Below are 17922 nucleotides of genomic sequence, written 5' to 3'. Positions count from 1 at the left end.
CGGTGTACAGGAAGAAAGGGACTTCGCAGAAGAGTTGGTGGGAGAGAGGAGGCCGGTCGCTCAGACCATCCCTATCCTTAAATCCATCCAACGTAGAATAGATCCATCCCTGGTGAATCCTAACCTCACCAGAGCCGTCAACCCCAGAGTCGAAAAACTTTTTCGGGCAGCCCAGTCTGACCCTCTTTATATAAGAGGACATCTTAAACCAGACTCCCTAGTGGTTACCAACACTCGCAAGAGGGCTGGGACACCCTTATCGTCGACAGAAGCTCCTCCCGACAAGGAGAGCAAAAGACTGTATGGGTTTGGCAGGAAGGTAGCCTCAACGTCCGCCTACCAAGCAAGGATCGCAAACTCCACCACCCTGTTGGCAAGTTACAACTGCCATCAATGGGAAGAGGTCGCTGCGCTCATAGCCTCTGCTCCTGAACCGTTAAAGGGCCAGTTGGCTCGGATCTCGGCAGAGGGGAGAGCCGTGTCTGGTTGCACATTAAAAGCAACTTTCGACGCCGCGGACAACGCAGGAAGATTGATAGCAGAAGGTACTGTTATCAAGAGACATGCGTGGTTACGGCAGTCGGGGTTCAAGTCAGAAACCCAGGCTTCATTAATAGACAAGCCGGTGGAACCCGATCTATTGTTTGGGAAAGCGGTCGAAGACGCACTTAAGAATGCCAAGGACGAGTACGAGACTCTCAAATCCCTTGGCCAGCTTACCAACAAACCCCCTAACCAGAGGGGAACAGTAATTTTCGTCGCCCACGCGGCCAAAATTCACAAAGAGGCAACTATGCCCAAGGACAGGGTACACAATGGAACAACAACCAGCAGTCTACCCAAAGTTACGGCAGGGGTAACAAAAGAGGTCGTGGAAGAGGCAGAGGCAGCCCCAACAAGGGAGGGGGCACGCCTCCACCAAAGCAGTGACGCTCAGTTCAGGGTCCCTTCTCACGCAACCCCAGTAGGGGGACGCATTTCCAATTTCACCCAGGCTTGGGAAGGGATCACCTCAGACAGATGGGTGCTGTCAACAGTGTCCACAGGATATTGTATAGAATTACTGCAGCGTCCCCGGAACCACCCTCCACGACAAAGAATACACTCCTTAGAACATCAGAAGATCCTTCTCGAGGAGATCGCCATTCTGCTAGAAAAGGACGCGATAGAACTCGTCCCAGGACACCAGGTAAACAAGGGTATCTATTCAACTTACTTCCTTGTGCCAAAGAAAGATTTGACAATGCGCCCAGTATTGGACTTACGGCCTGCCAACAAGTATGTCAAGCCCCAAAAATTCCGTATGACCACGCTACAAGAGGTAATCCCCCTCCTAAAAAAGGGGGAGTACATGGCCACCTTGGATATGAAAGATGCTTATTTTCATATTTCCATGCTCCCAGCCCACAGAAAATACTTGCGCTTCAAGGTAGACAGTCGCCACTACCAATTCAAGGTACTGCCCTTCGGGATAACTTCAGCACCAAGGGTATTCACCAAGGTACTGGCGGTGGCAGCTGCACACCTACGCAGGGAGGCAATCCCAGTGTACCCTTATCTGGACGACTGGCTCATAACGGGGGAAACCCCAGGAATTTGCAGGTCAAACATTCAGAGGACTATCGACCTCCTCCACGAATTAGGCTTCTCTATCAACGAGAAAAAATCAAGTCTGGTGCCAAGCACCTCAAAACAGTTCCTAGGAGCAATCCTAGATACTCAGAAAGGGTTGACCTTCCCTTCGGAAGAGAGAATTCGGAATATACTACTGCAGATTCCACATTATCAGTCAGGTCAACAAATAACGGTACGCAAAGCTATGCGGTTACTGGGCATGATGGCGTCATGCATTTACCTGGTCCCCCACGCGCGTCTGCGCATGCGTCCCATGCAGGAATGGTTGGCGAAACAGTGGTCTCAGGCAAGTAGTCAGTGGGACGATCTAGTGGTCGCTTCGCCAACACTCGTACAGAGCTTTCACTGGTGGACAAGAGAGAATCTCGCAAGGGGAAAACCCTTCTACGATCCCGAAGTACAAGCAGTGGTGACTACAGATGCATGCCTGACTGGGTGGGGAGCTCACCATCTCCACCACACAGCTCAGGGTCTCTGGTCTCACTCAGTAGCCAAGAACCACATCAACCTGCTGGAGCTTCTGGCAGTATTCCGAGCGCTTCGGGCGTTCGAGCCCCATCTGCTAAACTTGTCGGTGCAGATCCGGACGGACAGCACGACAGCCATGTTCTATCTGAACAAACAAGGAGGGACTCGTTCGCCAAATCTGTCCAAGCTTGCCCAGAAAATCTGGACATGGGCACTCAGACGGAACATCTTCCTGTCATCTCAACATGTTCCAGGGGAGCTCAATTCCCTAGCGGATGCCCTAAGCAGAGACTCCCTCCCAGAAGAACACGAATGGGTCCTTCACAGAGATATCGTAGAGGATCTCTTCTCTCAGTGGGGTTTCCCCACTATAGACCTATTCGCCACAAGCGAAAACAAACAATGCCCAGGATTTGCATCCAGGTTCCCCCAGCCAGACTCCCAAGGGAACGCCCTGTGGATGAACTGGTCAGGGATGTTTGCGTACGCTTTTCCACCAACTCCTCTCATCAGGAAGGTGGTGTACAAGATGAACAAGGAATCGATGACGCTCATCCTAGTTGCTCCCATGTGGGCGAGACAACCATGGTTTCCACACCTACGCAGGATGGCGGTGTGCGAGCCCATCAAACTCCCAGCCTGGTACAACCTACTGTCCCAGCAACAAGGTCAAACAGTGCACCAGGAACCCAACTCAATGAACCTGGCAGCATGGCTCCTGAAGTCATAGAGTTTGGGCATCTCAATTTACCACAGAGGTGTATGGACATCCTAAAAGAATCCAGGAAACCAAACACAAGGCACTGTTACTTTGACAAGTGGAAAAGATTCGTTATTTGGTGCCAGAATAAACAAATCAACCCGGTTGATTGCACTCCTTCCAACGTTGTAACATACATGCTCCACCTGCTGGACGCAGGTTTGGTTTTTAACTCTCTGAAAGTACACCTGGCAGCCCTCTCGGCTTACACCACATCCCATAACAAGGTATCGTGGTGGAAAGTACCAGTAGTTAAAGCCTTCATGGAAGGAGTAAAGAGACTTCACCCTCCTATTTCGAACCCACCGCCAGGATGAGACCTCAATGTGGTGCTAGCTAAGCTCATGGGCCCCCCTTTCGAACCCATGCATAAAAGTAGTCTCAAACACCTGACTTATAAAACGGCCTTCTTAGTAGCCATTACCTCCATAAGAAGGGTCAGTGAAATTCAGGCTCTGTCAGTGCAGGATCCTTTCTTTACTATCCACAAAGACAAACTGGTTTTACGCACACACCCTAGGTTCTCACCTAAATTTATATCTAAATTCCATGTAAACCAGTCCATCGAGCTTCCGGCTTTCTTCCAGAACCCGCAAAGCTCGGCTGAGGTGAAACTACACACCCTAGATGTGCGTAGGGCGGTCCTCTACTATGTAAACAAAACCAGACCGCTAAGGAAGACAGATCAACTGTTTGTCTCCGTAGCTACAGGCAGAGAGGGAGATCGCGTCTCTAAGGGCGCTATCTCGAAGTGGATTATCAACTGTATACAGCTGTGTTACTCTCTTTCTGAAAAAACTCTGCCTTTTACGCCAAGAGCCCACTCTACTAGAGGCATTGGGGCAACTCTGGCTTTCATTGCAAATGTTCCCCTCGACACCATTTGCAAAGCAGCTACTTGGAGCTCTATTCACACTTTTACTCAGCATTACTGCATTGACACTCATTCCAACACAGATACGCAAGTGGGACAAGCGGTTCTGAGACACCTGTTTGCTCATGACTCTTCTCACATCCCACCTCCTTCTTCTGGTACTGCTCGCTAATCTATGCACAGCATGTGATCTAAGCAGATTCCACAAGCCTCAGAAGGGATACATTACTCACCGTAATCGTATTTCTGATGCTTGTATCTGCTTAGATTCACATGCGACCCACCCTTCCTCCCCTCCGAGAGAAGGCGCATGATTGCTTGTAGTCTTACCTTTCTGTCTATCTGCTTGGATTATCAGTACTCACGCTACTCCTCATGCTTCCTCATGTCAGAAAAAATACAATCTGAGGATCCTAGACGCGTGAGGGATCTTGGGTACAGTGGACGTCACACTAGGGATAGTATTACTGGCACGCCTGTGTCGACGCCCATTTTCGAGTTTCGAAAAAACAAACTGTAATACTCCGCAGCTTCCACTAGATGTCGGCCTATGCACAGCATGTGAATCTAAGCAGATACAAGCATCAGAAATACGATTACGGTGAGTAATGTATCCCATGTATGTACAACCCTGATTACTTATTAGACAAGTCTTAGTGAGAAACACCACTTATTTTCAGACAGAGGTGAGCGCTTAACCTAAGATGGCACTCTAATAAGTAAAAAAAAAAAGGGAGGGAAAAGGCAGAGTTATGAAAGCACACAATTTCGATTCTTTTAAAAGAACCACAGTGAGGCAGGTTAGGCAAAGTCTACTGGAGAGCAAGGAAGTTCAAATGCCAGGCCCACTCTTAGAGAGAGCAAGCGAAATGTGTCCAGGATCACAGTGGGGTTATGCCCAAAGAGTCTTTGTAGATAGTTCACAAAAGATTGAGATCAAGTCAGGAAAAGTTAGTTAACGGGCCCCAGGCTAACCCAGGTTAGAAAGTCGAGGATTTACTGTCACCCCGAACGATCTGTCGCAAGGGAAGCCAGGCGGGACACAGTACCTGAAATGGGAAGAACGCTCCAGCGGGGGCAGTTGTTCCTGGCAGCGGGTGCAAGTCAGAGTTTCGTCCCGAGGAAGAGGCGGTCTCGACGTGGAGGAAAGATGAAGGTCGTTGCACTGCCAGGGAAGAAACCAGCCGCAGAGTTTTCCGATTACAAGGTACTATCCTTTTCTTTGCGGTAGTGGTAAACTGTGGTATTCCGGTTGCCGGGGTGCTTGGCACGGGCAAGGCGGCCACGAGATGGTCCAGGAAGATGAAAAGACGGACAACCTGGTTATCCCCACCAGTCAAAGGAAGAAGACTCTTTGGACGGGAGATCTCCTCGGTCGTCGGGAAAAGTGGTGAGACAGTTCAGCAGGGCTCCACCGGTGGTGTCGTCGTTGCAGCTCGGCTTCTCCCTCCTCGGATTCTTTAGGTCCTGTGGCGACTTCTGAAGTTCCAGTCCCCAAAGCCCTGCTTTTATGCAGAAAAACCCCCATTCATCAGTCCTAGCTGTCACTCAAACATGCTAAGTGGTGAGCCGGGTGGCTCACCACTGGGTCAATCACACCCGAGTGAGACTTGAGTTGCCAAGGCAACTCAGTCCAGGGTGCCTAAACCCCCTCCCACACCCCCTGTGGTACCCAGACAGATTGGCACCACTTTTGGAGGCTTCTGTGGAGAAGCCCGCCAAAAAGTGGAACAAAGGGCTCGACTTGGGTTGGAGTCACAGAAGTGAACATAAACGCCATTTTGGAACCGAGTTTCGGCAAAAAATACCAACCGGTGAATTTATATTAATTTAATAAACCGACGGCATGTTCGAGGCTATTTTAAAAAGTGGTAGCCTCGAACAATGGGAAAATCCCATAGGAATATATTCGCGGTCGAATATAAAAAGTAGTATACACTGCCACCAGCCAAAACTCGGTCGGGGGGAACTGGACAGTGCCCCCTCGAACAACAGACCCCGGGGCAATCGAATTGCCCCAACCAGTACATCCACAATATGATGGTTTGTACTGGTTCTGTTCACAATTTAAGACTAGTAAAGCCAATTGTGACTTTACCTGCCCTGGGAGACAGTAGTCAGTCCCAGGGTATGGAGTCTGTTTGGGGGTCGCTACGACACCCCTGGTTTAATGCACGGAGGGTGCTGTGTAACCCACATACCAAAAACACATGAAGCCTTATGAGGTAAAGGACCCCATAGCCCATAAAACACATACAAAGTCAAAGGAACACCTCAAATCATGTCTAAGAGTGGGAGAAAAAGAGTCTCACTCTTAGCAGGAGCAAAAAATAAACCCCAAAAATCCAGCAAAGCTGCTGGGGGACTCACTAGGTTTGGGAAATTAGCCTTTACAGAGAATTCTCCCTAACACCATTGTTATTTTATCGACCTTCCCACCTATGTCTGCTCTCATGCTCTGAATTTCCGTTAGCAGGAACGCCACATCGGCTTTTGTTGCTGCCGCCATTACAGGTTCTGTGGCAGAGCTCGGTTCGATGCAGTGTGGGTCGAACCGATGTAGTGCGACTTTTTGTCTTATGTCCATGCGTTTCTCACCTGAACCTTATCCGCGGTTCGCTGTCTGCTTTGATGCTTCACTTCAGTGTCAATTCTGTTGTTCCTAAAGGACAGTCCCGTCGCTGGGCCTACTAGGGTTCGTTGCTCGAGTCTATTCAGTTGCCGCAAAAGGTGCAGCCTATCACTTTAATGGAGATTGTCCATGGAAGAGGGCACAGGCCCCAAAAGATTGGGGCCCAAACTTCGAACTGACGGGCGCGGTTCTGAACCAGAGAAGACAATTATGTGTTCTGGGTGTGTGCCAGCTAGGGGGGGAGCAGGTGTTTTGGGACCGTGGGCTTGGCCCTACAGGGTCTCGGTAATGGTTGGGATTGGCACTCTGGGGCCGTCGGCCTTTATATGGATTCAGATTGTGTGAAGGGTCTTCTCCTCTCAACCGTCGTGTCTGCTGCTGCTGAAGGAGGACACACGTCCCGACCACGGGGGCCCAACCCTTCAGTGTCCTGTCGTGGAATGTTCCAGGAGCATCTGTTTGGATGGGCAAAGTTTGTCCATCCGTACACCAGTACCTTGAGTCTGTGCCTGTTTTGGTGTGTGGGTTCACCACTTGGGCTGTCTTGCGGTAGCGGTGCAGATCATTGGTGTGGCGTAAGGTGAGGATGCCCCTCTGATCTAGGTTAACCTGCCAATGCAGACTGGGCTTTTTCGTGGAATGATGCTTTGACAAAATTCTTCAATGCGGGAAATGGACCGTGTCCCGCACCCTTGTTCCACCACTGTACTCTAAAATATTTGAACTATGAGAAGTACCGGGAGGGCCACGCACTTGCGTTGTGACAAGTCTTGTTTATTTATACGTAGGCTTCTGATGGGACATTCATCTTTGGGTCATCTTCAGTTTCAGAAACACCCGGAGGCCCATCAGCTTCAGAGGAGGGGTTGGTATTCAGCTCAGATGTCTTCAATATGATTCCAGGAACATGCCCCGTTGCGAGAGGTGCTTTCACTTTGAGAGGTGTCTGAGGAGGCTCTTTTGACCCTTTTAGCCGCTGTTCACAGTACCAAATGATGGCCGTGGGGGGACCTCCGGTATTTCCTATCTGCTCACTCCACTGTGTCGGGGCTCGTGGAGGGAAGTACCTCAGAGTCTAGTAGGGATTGTGTGGACAGTAGGGCGCCTTCGATATCCCCTTACCAGTGAGGTTTCGGAACCAGGAAGGGGGCAAAGTTAGTGTTTGATTTCCTTGTGTCTCATTTGAAGCCCCCAGTATGGTGTAGAATGTCCGAGGGGTGCGTTTCAGATTTTATTGGTTAGGAACTTTGCGTCTTATCAAGTGTAGAGAATCCATTGCACCACTTCGCTGTCGTCCGCTGTGATGGAGCGTGTTCAACACTCCCCGATTTAAAGTTTTCAGCTTGCTCTTCTATCTCCAAGTCAGTCGCCTCTCGTAGAGAGCGGCGCGGCCTTGTTGTGGCTAATGAGGGCGGGCTGTCATTTATGCGTAGCCGCTCCAGGCCTAGAACGTTGGGCAGTCGAAAAGAGTGGGGATTACGAGCAGTGCCAGGTGCCGAATTGTTATGGGTGTTGTCAGTGCCCATGAAGGCGCTGCAGGCACCTGCTCTGGCCTGGTCCCTCCTTGGAGTCAGTGGAGACGGGGAAGACCATGTCTCCATAGTAGAGTATTTGCGTAGTCCATTACAACGGACAGAGGGGGTGGGAATGTCACGGCTCCAGCTTCCAGGCTCAGGAGTGGCACGAACCAACCATCCCCTCCCGGATCTAGGTGCCTGCAAGTTTAAACTTACACAAGCCTCCGCGACCCCGGCGGGCAAAGAGGGTTAGGATCTCGTTGGTTGCATGGGTTCCATAGCAAGGGTAACTGGTGAGAGGACTAGGAAAGGGGAGCTGGACAGGGAAGGGGACATAGGATAACACAATACAACATTTGCACATTCACAGCATGCACAATTCCCCCCCACACCCCACAACGAAGGCTAGAGCCAGAAAGAGACTTATCTCAATGGGTGAGTGCTGGCCTACTGCAGAAAGCACATAGGAGCCCTTTTGTAAGGCAGGAGTCTACCTACAGAGGCATGTTTCTTGGTGGTGCTGACTACCAGTAGTCTCTGCCCCTTTCCCAGTGCTAAGCTACCATGATTGTTGCCTTGCCCCATGACAGGGAAGATGAGGCTGCTACTTAAGGTACCGAGGTAGAGTGGCGTCAGGTGTATTCTCCCTAGTGGGGTCGGAGCATGGTCCACTCTGCCCGAGCCCATCTCCACACCGCCTTGCCCAGTCGGTGTGCGGGGACGAGGCCAATTGCGTGATAGGGTAGAGCAGGGACGTATTAGGTGGCTCACCTGCTGCTTCACCCGGCCGGATCCGCTCGCAGGCCGTCTCTCCTCGCAGAGCCCCAGGGAGGTCGAATGCTCCACCGGCCCTGAACAAGGTGTCTCAACGGGTGGGGGGGGCCTGGACTCTAGGTCTCCTCTGGGTGTCACCTCACCAGAGGTTCTTCTGCCGCAAGGTTCCGTCCGGGACCGACCGCCACACACTCCGGGCCCAGGCCTCTTTCAGTCTCGGGTCACGTGGGTGGCGCAGCGCACTGGAATGAAATCTTCGAGTTAGTGGAGAAGTCCTGTTCCGTTTTCGTTTGGGTTTTCTCTCATGGTCTGGGGGGCATATTCAAACATCTGTTCCAGCAGACTTTTCTGGGGTGGGGGGGGTCTGAAAGCAGCGGCTCAAGCAGTTTCTGACACTCCGGGACACGGAGCTCACACAGAAACTAAACTCAGCCATGCGGCCCCTGGTGGCCAACCACTGAAATGAAGTTTTTTAAGTGAAAGTGAAACTGTTTTTTCTTTAACCGAGGATTCCCAGCCTGACGATAGGGAATATTCATGAGCATGTGAATCCATGCCAGACCCATCCTGGAGAACAATAGTTACAGGTAAGTAACTTGAAGCTTCCTGTGAGGAACTCCCTAGACAGTCCTCCATAGTAGCATATGTGGGACTATCAGATGTGAAGAACATTGTAAGAACCAGAGACTTGGCTGAGGAAAAAACTAAAATACCCCATTATCCCCAAGGCGGAGGATCTGTCTCTTTAAGAAGAGGCATAAATTTAACTGAGACCAGTAGGATAAAGAGAGAGAGAGAGCATGCAGAGGAGAGACGAAGCACAGCGACACAGAGAATGACATAAGCAGGGGAATCCCACTGATGACGTGACACCTAGAGGAGGCAGAGCCTCAGAGCCCGAGACTTTCAGAGTCCTGAGCATCAGAAGGATATGCTGGAGGCCCGGCATTTCCAAATAGAGGGAAGCAGAGGAGGAGGAGGAGGGATCCTTATCCCGGTGGTGGTGTGACCATGATGACTTCATGGTGGGCCGTGCGCCCGGTCGAACAGTGCAAAAACCACCCAGCTTCTGAGTCAACGATACACCCTGCGACCTTTGTCCAGGTCTGATCGCAACTAGACAGCGCACTAAGTGCGGGACACCAACAACAAGGAGAAGTACGAGACTCAGCAGAAGAAGAAAACCATAGCAAGTACAGAGCCTGATATCGGTCCCCTGCAGATACAGAGCTAACTGGGAGAAAAGGAAAAACATGAGGCCGCTGTGGTATCGTTCTGGAGCAGGAAAAACTCGTCCCAGTGAAATTGGCGAGATACTATCTATAAAGCCATTTAATTGGAACTGCGTTACTGTGGTAAAATAAATAACAAATAAGCCTGAAAGAGAAGGCATTAAGAACTTGGGACAAACACCCAGGGAAGAGGGGGAAGTGTACACCATGGTTTAGTGTAGGAAACCATATAGAGAAGTCTATAAATATGAATGCAAAGTGAAATCAAGTGAACCACACAAGAGCTTCGATAATATAATTGAGCAACCCAAGGAGACAGGAAAGGTGAAATCCCTACAAAGGACACCCAACCTAAGAAGGCCCGGTTTACAAGAGTCAGAAAGACATATAAGCCTGGATCAAAATACAAGAAAGAGTGATAAATAAAACTGTGAAAAACTGTCCCAAGAGGGGAGCCAAAACCCAAGTACATTGTAAAAGAGTTAAAAGATCTTGTCCCTCAGGTGGCAAGAGACTATTTGAATATATCTTACTGAAGCATATTCTCCTAATATAATTTAAGTTAGTTAAAATAGTGGTAGGATCAGTTAAAACTAGTTTTGGACCGTGGACACATTCATTTAGGACTTGCTGATGACTAGCCAGCACCTTTAGTTATTTATAAAGGCAGGGTAACCCTGTAGCAATAGGGAAAGATAGGCCTCATCTTTATTATTTAAATAAACACCAGTAATAATTTCCTTCAAGTGTCCGGCTCCTCCCTTTGACCCGCCACAGAATTTAGGGTTAAACAAATTACCCACCATTTTGGTTGGATTGAACGTATATTTGTTGAGATTTTGTTGAGATTTTATCCAATCCCTTACTTTCAGTCTGGTCTTTAAAGTTTGACGTTGCCATGCCTAGAACCTCGTCTAGCTTGAATTGGATCTGAGTATCATCTGCGTACTTGTAAAATTGAAGAATATGTAAACGTATCAGTTTAGCCTAATGGACAAGATAAAAGTTGAACAGAAATGGTGAAAGTCCAGCGCATAGGGGAAACAAGAAAGCAATTATATTGTGCTTGATTTAAAAGGCGAAAAAGCCCTAAGTGTTCGATCGTAAAGAAAAGACTTTATCCAGGAAATGGCAATTTCGTGTATGCCAGTTTCATGTATTTAGCTGATTAAGATAGAATGATCGACAGTACCAAAGGCAGCCAACTGGTCCAGCAATATGAGGGTCTTGGCAACGCTTGAGACTATCAAGCATTTGACACCACACACCCTCCCTCTACATGTATCTGCAGAGATTACCCTACAAGCTCTGTCCATACCTATTCCCTACTTGATACTCATCACCATTTTCCATCACTCGTAATGCTCTTCTTTTTCACTGCCTGAACCACACTGACTCTCTTCCCATTGCATGTCTCATAACCAAAATGATTGGCTTTTTAATTGTTTTAGTTTGTACTTTTGATAGTTCCTTGGTAGTGCTTCCAGTAGCTCTTGCAACTAATCTCAGTTTCAGACATTGATCTTTGCCACTGTGATTCCAGTTTTGAATTTCTGTGTATACATGTTTTGAAATATGCACGTTTTGCTAGTGTGGAAAGTGTGGGACGACAGACTCCACAAAATGAACAATGATTTGTCCAAGTAGAAGTTAATCCCTAACTGGCAAGTAGTTGTAAATAAATAACACCTGACCAAGGACTAAATCCAATGGATGCACATACCGATGCACAGACCTCACAGTACTGCGCTACTGTTAAAAGATGACAGACCAACTGCCGGCTAGCTACACTCTGTACAGCATTCTGCTGCTCTTGAGCTTGGTCCGTGCTTCAAACAAAACAAAAAAAACCCAAAAAAGTAGCCTTCAGAGCTCCTAGTTACCCCGGTAGATGACATTTTTTTTTTGAGATTTCCAATAATTTGTTTACAGCCTTAGGGAGAACATATAACTGTTAGTGCACTAGTGAGGTAGAAAATCATTGGCAGACTTTTACCATTCCGAAACTATCTTCAGACTTTATGACAAAGCTTTCCATCATCATGCTATACTGGCCAAACTTGTTCTAAAAGTCATTGTTTATAAAAAAAAAATGGTGGTCCTTTTTACCTTTATGAATGCTGTGAAATCCTGCATCCAAAATGTATACAGAATAGCTGATCATTTTAGAATACACAATGACCCTTTATTATATAATGTGCCATAAACTGGCTTCCCTAATTTTGTGTCTTTGTGCGAAAAGTGTATGTTTGCATAAAAGAGGATGGGAGATTATTCCGATTTTCATGGATTGTCATGTTTTTCTTTTATTAAGGCATATCTTCCTTCAACTTTTTGGATCACAATACTGGATGCATTTTACCAAAGTGTGATTTGCTTCTTTGTTCCATATTCTGTAAGTACATTTCGGATATATACCTTTTTTTGTATTGTACTAATGTTTGATACATGAAGGCATTTGAGGTATGGATTGCTAAATTTACTAGACTGTTTTGCAGTCTCTAACAAGGGTTTAATATAAGGCTAGGGTCTATTACTTGCTGTTTAAGTAAAAAGTAGTTTGATAAAAATATGAGTTGTGGGCCCCTGTAAACAATCACGGAGCAATGGCTATGAGAAAAACACCCCAAATGCTGTGAGGAACTGTCATCTGAAAAAGGTGCAAAGCCCTGGCTTTTTTGATTTTTAATACCTAGAATGATGCGGGTGATTCCTTCTTCAAAAGGGTAATCTACTAACCAGATACCCTTTGTCGCAACTCCATGCCAAAAGCATAGTGCACTTGTGCCCTGCTGCATCAGTAGCCTGATCCGCAGCACACGCTCTGCTCAGGGCTTAGAGCAGGCTCAAAGATTACACAATGCCCACTCGACCGCTGCGTTGACAGCAAAGTCACTGCAGCACAGGGGTGACATTTAAGATACGCCCGCTGTACCCAAACTACGACGATCATGAGTACACCATGTGGGTGGCAGGGTAATCTCTAAGAATAATCTATGCTCGAGTTAAGGCATAGTGTGTCAGCTCCTCTGAGTCAGCTCTATTGTGAAAGGGAATGTGTATTAGGTCCAGCCTGGCCAATACTGCACCTGTCAGGACAAAAAGCCAGAAGACCCATCCTCTCTTTGATTCTGTTTGTGAGGGCCGGTTACCCCCTCCCCCAGAGCCCGTAGCACATCAGGCAGCGCCTCTGTGCCCAGTTATCAAAGAAGCACACCCATTCAGAAGGAGCAGCCTCACAGCAGAGTGCTGCATGTTTAAAGGGTTTTTGTTGTTAGGTGGTAACTGTGAATGGGGTAGAATAAGCAGGAGTGCTCTGGACAATGGGAGAAGCTCTTGCTTTCCGTTTCCCTCTCCTCTGTTTCCCCTGGAGCAAAGCACTTTGGGTGCAAGCTCCAGAGAGCAAAGTCCACTCCCACCAGGGGCAGTGATTAGTCTAAAGCTATCCTGCTTTAGGGGGACCAATCTCCTGAGGACTTATGCTCTTGCTGCCAGGGCGTCCGCGATCCTACGTTCCCAACTAAGCCTGATTAGCTCGCATCAACGGTTCATCAGTCTACCGAGAACTGAATTCAGGTATCTGTGACACTGAACTGCACCCCATCTCTCCCCAGATTCCCCCGGCCCACTTGGGCCCTCGAGACTGGTTAGGTCACGATCGTCCCTGTCTTCACGAAGGTATCCTTTTTGGTAGTACCTTACCTACAACGACTAGAACTAAGCTCAAAATGCTACTTTCGCCAGTCTGTCGCATCTTTTCTGTGTTTCCTCTAGGGTGGGTTTTTGTACTGGAATCTCGTTTTGTTCTACTTGCAGCTGTGTTTCATTAAAGTGTTCCTTTATTTTGGACTGTGAGACTGTGTTGTTTGGGACACTACTGGTTGACCTTCACACCCCTCTTAGGAGTACAGCCTGCCCTCAGCCTGCATTATCACAAAAGTCAAAGGAGGTATATCTCTTAACTGTCCCTGCTTTACCTTTATGATTGCGTTGTGTTTTGCTTTGTAGAAGTGTGAGTGCTGAGCGAGCCATTTGTCCCTGCTCACCCTTATACTCCTGCGAGGCGGAATCCAATTTGTCAGTGTCCCATTGCATCCAGCCCCCTCATAGATTGCTTTGCTTGAGGTTGAGTGTTCCCAATACAGTAGGGCTATGCAGTGCCATTCTTTATTTTTTCAACTATTTTGTTCCCACGGTGCGTCTTCCTTCTCACTCAGCTTATGCCACAGCTCTGTGTCAAGCCATGCATTGTGTATCAATGATGTGTAACCTGCGCAAAGTCATTCCTTTATACAACTGAAATATGCAAAATCGTGAGCATGTTTTTGATAATCATGGTGTAATATGACCCTGTCAGCCAACTCCTGGGTCCACAAAATAGAAGATGACTAGAGATGCAAAGTGTGAGTAGCAGTGAACAGCCGCAATGAAGAGTTTGAGCAGCTGTGGGCAATGCAGCAGGAAGATTGTTGATAATGGTGGCATGCGAGTAGCAGACCTGAGGCTTTGAGAACCTCCAACAATACTCTGGTCCTAAGCGAGGAACAGGCTGGTGAACAACTTATTGAGCATAGTCTGAGCCAATCCAGACAGCAAGCAACCTGGGTAATGGGGATCCAAGAGGCAGATCCGAAGCATCAGGAACAAGCTCATGAAACATCCTGCTGTGAGACAACCAGACCGGGAGAAACTTTAGCGTTGGATGCAAAAGAGGGAGCCGCAGAGGAACCATCACAATCATGCAAACTAGGTCATGTTGATAGAGCTCACAGAGAGCTGAAGGAGTGTAGCTGGTTCTGGAGAGCATGCGTTATGGAGGCAGTAATGAATGGCAAATTGAGGCGACAATGGGCTCAAGAAAGAGATGGATTGAGGGGAGGACGGATAATTTGGGGAGAGAGGGTGGCACAGGGTCCAATGAAGAATTGCTTTGTGGGAGGAGTTTTTATAAAGCTCCAAAGGCTGAGCAAAGGGGCTTTGTTTCGAACATTAGGACAACCTTGCACAGAAGTACTGATGTCAAGAGAACGGAATAAAGGTGCATGGTGATAATTGGGGAAGGATCATTAGAAAAAAAAACATACACTGTGGCACTGCCACAGATGAGAGAATAAATGAAGGGATGGGAGTGGTGAATCTAATACCACAAAAATATAGTGCAAGAGCACTGACAAAGCCAAAAGAGCCAAAGAGAGTCGTATTGCTGTGGTTTGAATAGGTATTCAAATACCCAAAATGAATAGTGCAAAGTGAGCTATCAAAGCACAGAGAACACAAAACGTGTTGCATATTATGATCTGTGCTTCCAGTACTCCTAATGACTAGCACAGATGGAATTGATGGATACCAGAAAACTCTAGATAAGTAGGACACAAACTATCCAAAAAGACTAGCACAGAAACACAAATAAAGCAGTCAATTCCTTCAGAAATCTAGTGCTGTCTTTTTTCTACTTTTGTAACCAATTCCAACATCATAGTTTTAAAAATGTTACTGCTGAGTTGCACCTTACCTGTCTCGCCTGTGTGAAGAATTTTCCTATCTGCTACTTGGGGCAGATTGAGGGGGTGGGGGTTCTGACCGCTTTTACACCCATTACATGATGCTTGTCTGAGGGGGCGGGCAGGGGGGGGAGGGAGTTTGGAATGAAGGCCTGATCTGCCCAATCATACCCCATGATCCAGGGGCTTGTCACAGTGAGCAAGGATATGAGCCCTTCACTTTAAAGTTTAACCCCAGGTGTGTGACTCTCCTCAGTAATAGAGTTGTTGTCCTCTGATGTCATGACTAATGGAATATAAGCAATGGTATTGTGGAACTCATTCCCTGCTATTTTGCAAGATCTAATACCATGTTGGTACAATCATGCTTTGCAGGAAGCCTGCGTGCCAGTTCGAAAACTTGTCAGTAATTGTCTTGACACAACAGGGGACAACCACATTAATAAAACAATTATTTGTGGTTCAGAACTAGTGGCATCCCACTCCACTAGAGAGAACGCAACAGAGCACTATAACTGTGGATCTCCCAGATGTCTTCTCACTCTGAACTAGCAGTGCTCCCAAGTAAAATGCAACATGGCGACTAAGCTTATTGCAGCCTTGGCCTACGTTGCCGCGTGGTGCAGTCTTTCTAAAGTATATATACCTAAACTAAACAGTCAGTTTCCAGCACATGAATCATAGGTGGGATGATTATTTGGCTCACAGGTGATTGCACTTCTGATTAGGCTACATCTAGGGAATTGCCATCACAGTACTGTAAGGAACTCATGGTGGCAACAGTAAAGACGGACACAAGTGGTAACAGTTCAAGGTTGTTTTTTAAACTATATGCAGGTTGGGAAAACGCCTAATTTAAACCTAAATCTAAGATGGGAGCAAGTGTCGACCATCAAATGAAAATAAGGCAGTCCTAGTGGGGTTGTGACAAATAAAAAGGCCCTATACTAAGAAACCTATTGGCAAACCTTACAAGTAATACAAAAAGGGTGTGGGATGGTTTTCAAGAAAAGAAAGTGTTCACAAATAATGGCAGGATGTGGTAGTTTGAGTCTCCCCCACGTTTTGAGCACAGGGTAAAGTGTGATCTTGGAGCACAGTACACTCTCGAGATTCTGTTGATGGGCAAGTCTAATTTCTCTTGAAAGTGTCTTGCCTTCGAGGTCCTGACAGATTCAATAACAAAACAAAAGTTTCTTCAACTGAATGTGTTGTATCCTGGTTTTACTTTGGGTGAGTATTATTCACCCCTGGGTCCCCCTCTTTACTTTCAGCCTCCCTCCTCTGGGTTCACTATGGCTTGGTCTTTATTCACCAATCTTATTGTCTTTTTAAACAGTTTCAGTGGACATCCCTCGGTCGGATTCACCTTTGTCAACACACTGTTTCTTGGGACTTTAGACTTTGCCCCCTTCTCGTCATCATCCCTCTCCCGAGTTCACTCTTGCCAACTTCACATTTACTTTCAATGTTTACAGGATTCACTTCTGTTATTTTCTTATGTGGCGGGATTCACTTACCTTGCTTTCTTTATAGTTCTTAGATCAAAGGCTTTCGGCTGTACAGGATTTTGCTTGACCTCCCGTATTGCCACTTTGACTTATCTTGGCGGCTTTCCTACGGCCTTCTGGTATCTGTAGTTTCACTCAGACTGGGATTGACCAGAGTTTTTCAGAGCAGCACCCATGTTGTGCCGGTCCCCTTCTGCAGCTGGTGTCCCTTTAACAATTATACAGTTCTTTGTACTTCTGTCACTTTGCGACTTTAATTCACCACAGCCCGGTTCTTATCGGTTTCCCCTTTTGACTCACCGGCTATGATGAACCGCTTGGCTTTCCTCATAACTGGAGTCCAGGCCGGTACCACAGAAGCAGGAGTCTCCCTCGCTCTGGTTTATCAGCATCGCTACGCTCCGTGTACCATTGACATCTGTTGCTGCACACTTGGGCTATTGTCCTCAGTCTTACGATTCGCTCTGCAGAGGTTTCACGGGTCTGCGTCAAAAAGGGCAAGGTCGTATCTCTCCTTGTTAGCCTCTCTATATTCGCTGCCTTTCTCCACTTGAACTGCCGGGCCTGGGTAGCTGACTCGTGTGCAATCTGCCTTGCTCGTACTGTGCTCTCTTGCTCCAGCTTTTAGCCCTGTGTGGAAGGGAAACGGCCGTCAGGTGTGTGTGATTCAGATTAACTGCCTGACTTTGCCTGATACTGCGGTTGGGACATGTTAGGTAAACAGCTCTAGTAGGGTTAGTCCTTTGGTTTTCATGTTTGAGGGGAAAAGTGCTCAAGTCGGGAAAGGGGAGAGGTAGAGGTTTTGGTGTTCTGTGTGGTAGGACGGGGAAGAGGTGTTCATATGTAATTATAGCCTTCATTCTAGGGGTTTTGGTAAATTCAGAAGAGTGCAACTTGTAGGGGTTGTGGAGTGAACAAAAATGATTGAAGGTTTTATCGTAACCTGAACATGGGGGCATTGTTGGAATGGTAGTGTGTTGTCAATGCAGTATACTGGGGTATCGGGAAAGAAGAATGG

The 17922-nt window shown here is 47.5% G+C and overlaps 1 protein-coding gene across 2 annotated transcripts in view; it reads left to right on the top strand.

The window, feature by feature from the left end:
• The window catches only part of ATP10D (ATPase phospholipid transporting 10D (putative)), a 2065840-nt gene that overhangs the window by 1754144 nt on the left and 293774 nt on the right, over positions 1 to 17922 (top strand). For both annotated transcript variants that reach the window (XM_069631716.1, XM_069631715.1), the window contains one exon: positions 12207 to 12287. In XM_069631716.1, the coding sequence (XP_069487817.1) occupies positions 12207 to 12287 (81 nt within the window). The remainder of the gene's footprint in view (positions 1 to 12206; positions 12288 to 17922) is intronic.

The sequence above is a fragment of the Ambystoma mexicanum genome, chromosome 6q (genome assembly GCF_040938575.1).
Source record: "Ambystoma mexicanum isolate Mex_15411 chromosome 6q, UKY_AmexF1_1, whole genome shotgun sequence".
Classification (NCBI taxonomy): domain Eukaryota; kingdom Metazoa; phylum Chordata; class Amphibia; order Caudata; family Ambystomatidae; genus Ambystoma; species Ambystoma mexicanum.
The sequence above is the reverse complement of the archived record's forward strand: the minus strand, read 5'-3'. Positions and strand labels throughout refer to the sequence as shown.